The 9,905-nt window shown below is 39.4% G+C and overlaps 1 protein-coding gene across 2 annotated transcripts; it reads right to left on the reverse strand.

Moving 5' to 3' along the window:
* Positions 1–63: 63 nt before the first annotated feature.
* eif4g2a (eukaryotic translation initiation factor 4, gamma 2a) lies at positions 64–8,925 on the reverse strand. 2 transcript variants are annotated; one of them, XM_044169028.1, is made up of 21 exons: positions 8,757–8,925; positions 7,541–7,647; positions 7,353–7,409; positions 6,457–6,582; positions 6,210–6,312; positions 5,992–6,123; positions 5,814–5,880; positions 5,569–5,720; positions 5,029–5,139; positions 4,761–4,943; positions 4,440–4,581; positions 4,169–4,332; positions 3,966–4,073; positions 3,401–3,511; positions 3,203–3,307; positions 2,901–3,116; positions 2,538–2,796; positions 2,140–2,344; positions 1,772–1,980; positions 1,552–1,673; positions 64–1,227 (listed from the first exon to the last, which is right to left on the reverse strand). In XM_044169028.1, the coding sequence occupies exons 8-21, from the start codon at positions 5,650–5,652 to the stop codon at positions 1,162–1,164; spliced, it is 2,085 nt and encodes a 694-aa protein (XP_044024963.1). In that variant the 5' UTR covers positions 5,653–5,720; positions 5,814–5,880; positions 5,992–6,123; positions 6,210–6,312; positions 6,457–6,582; positions 7,353–7,409; positions 7,541–7,647; positions 8,757–8,925; the 3' UTR covers positions 64–1,161. The 2 variants fall into 2 exon arrangements, with proteins under 2 accessions (XP_044024963.1, XP_044024876.1); XM_044168941.1 differs by lacking the exons at positions 7,353–7,409; positions 8,757–8,925.
* Between the last annotated feature and the right edge of the window lie 980 nt (positions 8,926–9,905).

The raw sequence follows: 9,905 nt of genomic DNA on the forward strand, positions 1-9,905 counted from the left end.
AGTAATTACCCATGATTTAACCTAAGTTTTCAAGACAGGCAAGAAAAACTCAGGACAATGAAATGAACTGTTAAACTTTATTCAAGGCCGATCTGTAATTGTACACTCAACTTCTTGCACTTAACATTACAGTGAAACTCCTAAAGAAGGTTTAAGTGTACACATACAGTACATTTTAAATTTTTTTTTTTTTTTAATAATTTCATGAAGATAAAAAGACCATTTAAAAACTTGACAAATATGGCAAACAGACGTAAAATACAACTGTAGCACAGGAAACTAAGCTTTGGCTGTCTCAATGTTAAAACCGAGACATTCAAGTATAGTCCGATACATTAGAGGTATATCCATATGAACTGATAAATTAAAAAAGGCCACACAGATTCATTCTTAACAGCACAAAAGTTTTGTACATAAAAAAGCTCTTGATTCATTAAACTAAATGTGGGTAAATGAAATCACACTGTGCAAATAAAACAGGCCATTATTGTTAGACATCGTCAAATCCAGATTATTATGAATCTGGAGACAAAATGGTCTGCCTTTTACGCACAAGAAAACCATTACAATTATGGCAGCCAAAAACCACAACTTAGGATTGTTTCAACAAATCAAGGAAAGTGTATCTTACTATTGCAACGACTCATGATATTGAGCAAAGTGCATCTAAAAACTGATTAACAAATGTTGATAAAACAATGAGAAAAGTCTCTTTGCAATACGTTGGAGGCTTTTCTCTTTTGTAAACAGTTTTTAAGTAAATAGTTAGGGCAGCACTTGGTGACTCCTACCAGATGTAAAAGGTGATAGAATGGGTCAGGGTTTGGTGCTGGTACAGTTTCCTGCACAATACTGCCTACTGTCAAAGAAAACCAGAGATAACTGAAATGTCTAAAACATCTGCTCTTGGACATCAAATAAATGAGAAGGAAAAGCATAAATACAATAAGATGGTGGTGGGTGCTGGCTTGTTCTGGCAAAACATTTCATAGTGGAATGAATTGTAACAGTGGTTGGAAAATATTTATAAACAACGAGAGAGGGAAAGGGTTAGGTTGAGACAGGGAAGGGCACGTGTAGACCAAATAAATGACAAAGTAAAAAAAAAAAAAGAAGAAATCATTCATTGCATCCTGATAACACATGGCTTTGGCCTGTTTCTCAGTAATCTTCACCCTCTGACTCCTCTTCTTCTGCGGTCTCCAGCCAGGTCAGCCACTGGTTCACCTGCACCATAAAACACATCATCTGTTAGGCCGAATTTTCATCTGTGTGCAGGTGTGCCTCGATTCCTCAACATCTCAGCCACCAATTTTTGTACCAACATCCCACAGTATCTCAAGTTTTATGAGAATACTCCAGCTAGCATATCCAGGTTTCTGAAACCAAGGATATGACGTTTACATGCACATATCTCAGATACTCTAAAAAGCTGATCATAACCAGGTTACTAGTGCGCATGTAAAGCTTATTAAGCATTTAAGGTTTATTGTCAGGGAGCAATTTGAAAAACTGCACAAACAAACTTATTAGCAATGTACATAAAATTACCTGAAATAATGCTTTTCCCTTCCCTGGATACTCTTGGGTGACATCTTCTTTCCATGAAAGGAAGGCTTCTTCTTCAATTATTTCCATGTCATAAAAGTTCACAAAGTAGCGCAGTAACATGCCTGGAAAAGGAGAGTAATCATTAAGCTTCTGCGCCAAAGTTTAATACCTTCTGACTTGGGCCTAAGCTGCTATACTGAACAAGTGTGCGCACACACACCTTTGGGGAAACCCTTGGCATTGCAGTGGACCTGCAGGGCATACAGCGCACCAACTTGTAGGTCGATGTGATCGTGTAGGAACTTCTGCATCACTGGCTTGAAAGACAGCAGCAGTTGCTTCTCCTCATCCAGCTGCTCCTTAGTGGGCGATGCAAGCTGCTCTTCATCATCGTCAGGGTTGATCTCATAAGCAATGTACTGCAAGAAGCTGGCAGACAACAATGTAATCAATATTTTGTAAAATATTTGAAGAGCAAATTATGTTGTTTGGGGTTAGATTAGCCAACAAAAGCATTGGCTGATAAAACAAGTGTATTTTATCAGCAGAGACTCATGTCACTATTTGAAACGCTGTCCACTGCTGTACCTGGTCATGAGGATGTTGACAAAGCCTTTGTCAGTGTGGAGTTTAGGAGAGATGTTGTCTTTGATCCACTTGTAGATTGACTGTGGAGAGGGATCTACTTTGATCTGCTTCAGCAGCTCCTTCTCCAGTTTCATCAGTGGGAACAAAAAGCTGAGACCTTTTCCCTCCAGAATCTCCAGCATCCTGTCCTTGTTCTGGTCAATTTCTACGAGTATATAAAATAAAAAACATTCGTCAGTAGTAGAAGACTCTTAGCAATCAAAATTCAGTAAGATTAATATTTCTTTTCTTTTAACTCATTGGAAACTTATCAAATTTGCTTCTCAATACAAAATGAACTAAGAGCCAAACTAATGATATTAGGTATAAACACACGGTCAGAGTGGGTTTGGACGTACCAGGTAGCATCTTCTGCATGTTGACCTTGCTCTGCTGGAACACGTCAGTAAGCCACTCACGGTCTTTCAGTTTGACCATCTGCTGCAGGCACAGCAAGAACAGCGGGAAATGGGTACCATTCTCCAGGTGATGGGCCAAATCTGAAATGCTGACCAGGTCGGCAACGATCGCGCGTGCTGCAAACTGGGCCAGGAAGGACTTCACCAGTGGGACTTCTTCCTCAATCTTGGGACACTGGTCCAGAACACTCAAAAAGGCCTATCAAATTAAAAAAAACAAAAAAAACAAAAAACAGAACAGTTAGTGCTGAATAACAGCTTGATAATCATATAGTAAAAACATACATACGTTACAACACTGACCTGCATTAGGTTTTCACCAGTGGCAAGGCCCTCGGTGCAGAGTGCCTGGATCAGGGTGCTTGCATGTTCCTTATCCTCATCTGAACGATCAAGGGTATAGACCACGATCTTGTTCAGCAGCTCAGACAGAAAGTGCTTTGGAGCCTTCATCTCCCTCACAACATTCACTGCCTCATCGATGTTCTTGCTGTTCAGGTAATCTGCCACCAATGTCTCCTAAAAAAGGAACGGACAGTCTGATATAATATCCTAGACATACAGTGTATTGTGCATGAAGAAAGCACAGAGTGAGAGAAACTTACTGTCATTTTACGCAACTCTTCCTTTGTAGGAGGAGCTTTTTTAATGGACTTTGCAGGTTTTTCCTGAATTGGAGGAGGATTGGTTTTCAGGCCAAGCTGTGGAGACTAAACAAAGAAAGCCACATGAATATATGTTCCCTAAAACCTGGCTTTACAATATCAGGTCAAAATATCGGTTTTAAAATGTAAAAATATTACCTGTCCTAGTAGGGAGCCTTGTGCACTTGGAGGAATCATAGTCATCTGTGGCTGCAGCTTCGGCACTTGTTTTTTATTCAAGATGAAGGACTGTGCTGGCCTCAGGCTGATCTAGAGGGGTGAAAACAGCAAATATAATTCAGCTGAAACGGTAGGATAAATTTAAAATGGAGCCCAGACTCCTCCCAATTTACAAAACTCAAGAAGCCAAAAAACAAAAACATAATCTGAGGTCCTATCTGTTTGCAGACACCTGAAGCTGCTCACCATCCTCCTAGATCCATTCTTCATTTGTTTACAATCTAATTTTATCATCCTGATTGTCCATACTGTAATTTTGCTATTGGTCTATTCTGTACACATCTATTGCATGTCTGTCCATCCTGGGAGAGGGATCCCTCCTCTGTTGCTCTTGCTGAGTTTCTTCTACCCCGCCCCCCGTTAAAGGTTTTTTTCTGGGCGTTGTGTAGAGATTGTAAAGCCCCTTTAGGCAAATTAGTGATTTTGGGCTATATAAATAAAATTGACGTGACTAATTTTAGTTTAACAATGTACACGGTTGTACCTCTTCAGCATTGAGCTTCCCTTTCTTGCTGAATCGTGGAGCCATATCCTTAGACTGCATCTGCACTGAGTGATTCTGTTTATGGTTGAAAACCGGTGAATTCTGGCCCTTTGAAAGAGATTTCAAAGATTTATAGTTAGGAATGATGACTTACTAGACCATTACAAAAGTACTCAATTTCACTGTAGATGTACTGCATGTACCTGGTTTGGTTTTATGAATGGTTTGCTTCCTGCTTCAAACTGAGGCTGGTGTGAACTGTTGCCATTTCCAATGTGGCCATTGTAGATCGGGTTTGAGCGATGACGTCCCATGGTAGGGGAATAGTGGTCCTGAATGACCCCTGGACCTGTACCAATGCCACTTCCTACACAAGACACCAAACATTAACACACTGCCAGAAAGGATCAATTCTTATTAATGGGTCAAGGAGGTAGTGCAACTCTCTTATCTCTTGGGGGGGCTGTGACGTACCAGGCATTTGTCCAAACATATCAGCTAGCCCACCAAGAGTTTCCCTGTCAAACTTGATCCTTGTTGGCAGGAAAGAGGAGTTTTCCATGAAAAACTCATTCCTCATTCCATCAGTTGGAGGTGGAATAAAAACACCTAAATCCTGCAAAGCAGAGTCGGAATCCAGTCAGAATCTAAGGATAGAGGCAGACTATGGACTACTATACCAGTACACTAATGTTATTGAGAGGTTCTATAAATATTTTATATCATGAGCCATTCTTACACAGCCCATGATAAATGGACAGACCATTCATCCCAAAGCAGAGCAGGTAGACTAACCTTTACTGCATCCTGACGAACTTGGTTGATCGTCTTTGGTCCGTTGTCAACGTAAGCTTTGCGAGGTGCCCAGTTGTTGTCTCGCAGCTCCACCGTATTCTGCAGCAGGAAGCGAATCCTAGCTGGCAGTTCGTCGTTGTTCGTTAAGGATCTCATGCGGCTAAAGTACTGATCCATCAAAGACTGGAAGGAGAATTTATTTGTGATTAAAGTGGAACAAAGGGATTTAAGACAAGACTATCATTCGGTTGTTTTCCCACATACTCACTTTAGCCTTTTCATGATCAAGTTTAGGACCCACTGTTTTCATTATCTGACAGAGGCATTCCAAATCTTCACCCATATCCTTAAGTTGGACTCTCTTCTTCTTCTCCAAAAGCTGAAAAAGAATTTAATACAATCTACTTTAATTTCTTCCACAACTGGTGAGGTGACTTGGGGTACTTCACTGTCAGGATGCTTTCAGACTGGCAGCTTTAATCTGACAAGTTATTTAAAACTAAATAAGGTGTATGATTACACCTAACCACATAAATGTTTAGTTATGTGTTTAGTTTTATGGCTTTTAGTTTGTTTTATATATGTACTCGGCTTTTATTGTAAAGGTTTCAGTCGTAGTCATCTGGACACTGCCGAAATGTCTTGATTCTGAAAACAGTGTCCAGATGACTACGACTGAAACCTTTTCTACGATAGAACACTCCTTGACGAATGAGGGACTACACCGTCTTTTATTGTAAAGCACTCTGTAAATGAAAAAGTGCTATATAAAGTTGTTTTTTAAATTATATTATTCAACAGAACTTACTGTTTTGATGCACTTATGAAGGATAGATTCGTGGATAAGGTTGAGTTTGCCAAGTTCCCCAATGAATTTGATGTTGCCCAGCATCTTGATCTTTGCAATAGCACGCTGCTCCTCCTCCTCAGAGGTGAGCGGGTTGTCATGTTTGTCAAAGACTATGGGGGAGTTGAAAATAAGGAACAATAAATGCAAGACATGACCAAATGTGTTTTGTAATTGACAACGTGTCTAAAATGTAATTCACTTACGTTCAACATTTTTGGCACGGTTCTCAAATTCATCTTGAAGCTTGGAAATCAGAAGCCTTCTGAAGGTCTGTTAAAAAAGAATTTGTTCAAAATCCAGACAGAAAATACCAGAAAGTAGTAAAGTGAGACCACATTCATGTACAAATCCTATGGTTAAAAACTAAAAAGGAATTCTTACTGTATTCTGCTTTTGTGTTGCTTGATTTTCTGTTGATGGGCCTTCAAAGTTGGGTGCATCCTCTGCCAGGCGTAGACATAGTTGAGCGTATAACTGGCTATACTTGGGCTCTTCAAGGGCTTTATCAACAATCTAAAGAAATAGAAAATAACAAATGAAGTGCTTATTTCAACAGGTTATAGGAATACCACATGAGTACAGTTAAAGAGAATACTTACCAACAAGATGGTTCCTTTTAAGACCAGTTTTGAATCTACACCCACATTGAGGAGCTCCAGGCATAGTTTGTCAAACTTCTCAGGAGTCAGCTTATTAAGTATGCTAATGAAGAGGAGGAAGAACGCGAGGTTAAAAACAAAAAAAGACATCACCAAAAAACATCATCAATTCATCTCCAATGTCATGTTCAGGACCTAGCTTACAACGGTGCAAGAATTTTATACGTCAATTTAAATGGAAACTTACCCTCTCACTTTCCTGAAGATTGCATCATTTTGCCCTTTCTCGTTGGAGGAGTTGGCATCTCGTCTAGTGCTTCGAGAAGGTAACCATCTCTCAACGCCAGAACCTGGGGTTTTCCCCAGGAACTCGCTGTAATGGACACAAAACATGGCCAATGTTACAAAAACAGAAATATTTCAGGAAAACATGACGTTAAACCAGAGGTGTCTAGCCCTGACCCATTGCGGTTGAGTTACAAAGGTTCTGTTACACCTTACAACAATGCCAGTAAAATCTGATTTGATAACATAGACCATTTTAGTCACCACTGCATGGGAAAAAAAGCAAGATTGTAGTCACATTTCCAGCATGTGAAACCATCAGCTGCTCTACTATTTAGCAACCCTCCATATGTAATAAAGTTGTCTTGGAATGTATGTATGCTCATGTTATTTTATGCATTTTTACCAGTGAGGTCTGCTGTTAGGTGCGACAAGCTACTTGTTGTTTAAGAAAAACAATTACAATGAAAACTGCCCACTTAGCTTACATGGTGCCAGCTCTTGTATCAAAATATTGACAATGGCAACACTAAAATGAACCTGAACCACTGCCAGAGTGGTGTACGGTCATGAAATTTCAAAGTATAGAATATTTATTTTCCTAATGATAAGCTTTAGCCTACAAACAGGCAACCACCATCCTATTAGGGTGTAGAGCCATATACCAGTATATTCGGAGGCTATAGAAGCCACTTATTAGACACACCTCTTTTCAAGATGTGTTGACTTAAGAGAATACATATGTGGGAATGAAATTTAAGCCCTGTGGAAAGCATTATGGAATTAATATGTAATAAAGATTAGTGGCTAGGTGTTCTATGTGAAAGGAAAATTTTGAAAAAAATAAATAAAAATCACCTGTTGCCGACAGTCTTGGGACAGTGCTGAGGTGCACCCCCACCTCCTCCCCCTACACTGTGATACAAAAACAATAAAAAAAAAAAAGGAAAAAGGTTTTAACTTAAAAGGACATGTGAGCCTAAACCTTTATGTGAGATGTTTAAGAGGGATATATATGTGCAGTGTTATTGGGTAATGTTTATTACCTGAAACGAGAAGGACCCCCTGGTGCAACGACACTCTCCACTTTGGCGGCTTGACAAAGAATATCTGAAAAGAATAATGTTCTGGGAGTGGGGCAGGAAAGAGCGACCTGGAAGTAGAGACAGACACTAACAAATTAGCTGACAGCTAACGGCTGTAAAATGCTAACAGACACATTTGAGCGTCATCAAGTGCATTAAAATCAAACAATAATATAGTACGTTACATTTTTTTTTTTATTATCTGTTTAGCAGATTCCAGCTAAATTGTTGAACACATGAGCCCCTACACGTGTCCGAACAAGTGAATGTGAAACTGTGTCTGTGCTAGGTGGTGCTAGCACACTGCTGTGCTAGGTGGTGCTAGCACACTACGTTGGCGGTGTTAGCACACTACGTTGGCGGTGTTGTGTCGACGTCTGTTTCCCAATCGCTTTGTGTTTCTTATTAACCTTAACCCAACCCTAACCAGTCGTTTTCTGGGACTCCTAACCCTAACGCTAACCCAAGTTACCCAACCTTATTTTATCTAACCTAACCCCAATCACGGAGGGCAGCGCTACAGGAAACGCTATACGAGGGGGAAACCCGATTTCGATACAAGACCTGAATTATCCAGATCCAACGTTAGGACAATTTGAACCCGATCCATCTGGAATAATTTGGAATGACAAAATGTCAAAACACTTCTTAATATACTCGTAAGTACGTGGTTCCTACTCACATCCCCTAGTTAGTACACGACAAAAAAAAAAAAAAAATACACCTTTAAAAACAGGGCGTTCAAAACCACGATCAATGCAACGATACGTATTTTTTATAATCCAACGAAATCGGTATTAATTCAGATATAAAAAGGATTTTAATGTAAACCAAGAAGAAAATCCATCAGCTGATTTTATGAAGTCTTTGTTCAGACACCGGATGTCCAACCACAACTACGTCTTTACGGGTTTTGTTCTGCAGGCCGCCCGGTAAGCTAACCGAACAGCTAACAAGCTGTAAACAACTCCTGGAAACCAGTCCAGGTTTTCCTGAACATAAACCCGGTTCAGCTCAACTGTTTTCATGTCAACGAGGTCAGCTAACGACAAACTTCAAAATCCACATTAACATTAAAATTTCAACGCTTCGTATATTCATTTAATCACCTTAAGACGAACTTCCTACCAGACCGGTCGGTTAGCTAACGTTAGCAAGGCAAGAAAAACAACCTTACCTTTACAAAAGGAACGTCAGTATAATTGTTGTCTTGTCGACAAGGAGATAAAAAAAAAAATAAAGACAGAATAGAAAAGATAGCTCAAAAAGTCGTGTTAAAACCTAGAAGGTTTTGTAACAGCCGCAACACGACGGATCAGCGGTGGTAGCTATCGGCTACAGTGAAGAAAGAACGCTGACTGTTCATCTACGTCATGCGGAAGCCGCTTTTTGTGTGTGGCTGGCTCACACGTCATCATCACACCCTGCCAACGTCACGAAAAACAAGTCCTCAACATTTCGCAATCTCCTCTGATCAGAATCAGAATCAGGAATACGTTATTGATCGCCGAGGGGAAACTCTTTCGTTACAGGGGATCAATGTGCAGTATGTCATTTATCCTGCCCAGAGGGTTTATTCTTTCCCATGTCATTTGGACATGTACTGGGACAAATCGAGGATTACCGACGACCTAAAATGAATCTGTGTATGCTGTGCACGGTATAATTGATTATTTTTTCTTAGAGTTGGATATAGAGGAAACAATGGAAGCCCACTTTTGCCAGGTAAAGGAAAAAACAGATGAAAAGTTATGCGAGTTAAGTTAAGCATGATTGACAAAATTTTGACTTAATAAGTCAATATTATGAGATGGTAATTCAAAATTTCTCATCTTATAAATTTGACTTGGTTGTTACTTTGGTCTTTAATATTGACTTCCATTTCACAATTTTGACTTTTGACCTCATAATTTGAAGTCAAAAGTTATGAGCAAGTGAGTCAAAATTGTAGTGTCTCGTAACTCTGACTTACTATTTCATAAATTTGACTTATTATTGACTTAAATATTGACTTTTCCTCTCACAATTGTGACTTTTCATCTCATAGTCTTGACTTTTCATCTCATAATTTTGACTAAGTACCTCATAATTTGTGAGTCAAACTTGCATTATCCCATGATTTCGACTTTTCATCTCATAATGTTCAGTGACCGTGATGATTTTTATATTTAACTTGCCTAACATTTAATCTATTTTTTTCTTTTTCTGGTGGAAATGATCTTCCATAGAAAAGAGACCTCTATCACAGCAGAACAAGAATAACTGGATTGTAAACTCACCAGTGAAACTATATTGATCCTCTCAGGGAGACTGAATTTTGTTGCCC

Source organism: Siniperca chuatsi, linkage group LG1, assembly GCF_020085105.1.
Source record: "Siniperca chuatsi isolate FFG_IHB_CAS linkage group LG1, ASM2008510v1, whole genome shotgun sequence".
In the NCBI taxonomy this organism is placed as follows: Eukaryota; Metazoa; Chordata; class Actinopteri; order Centrarchiformes; family Sinipercidae; genus Siniperca; species Siniperca chuatsi.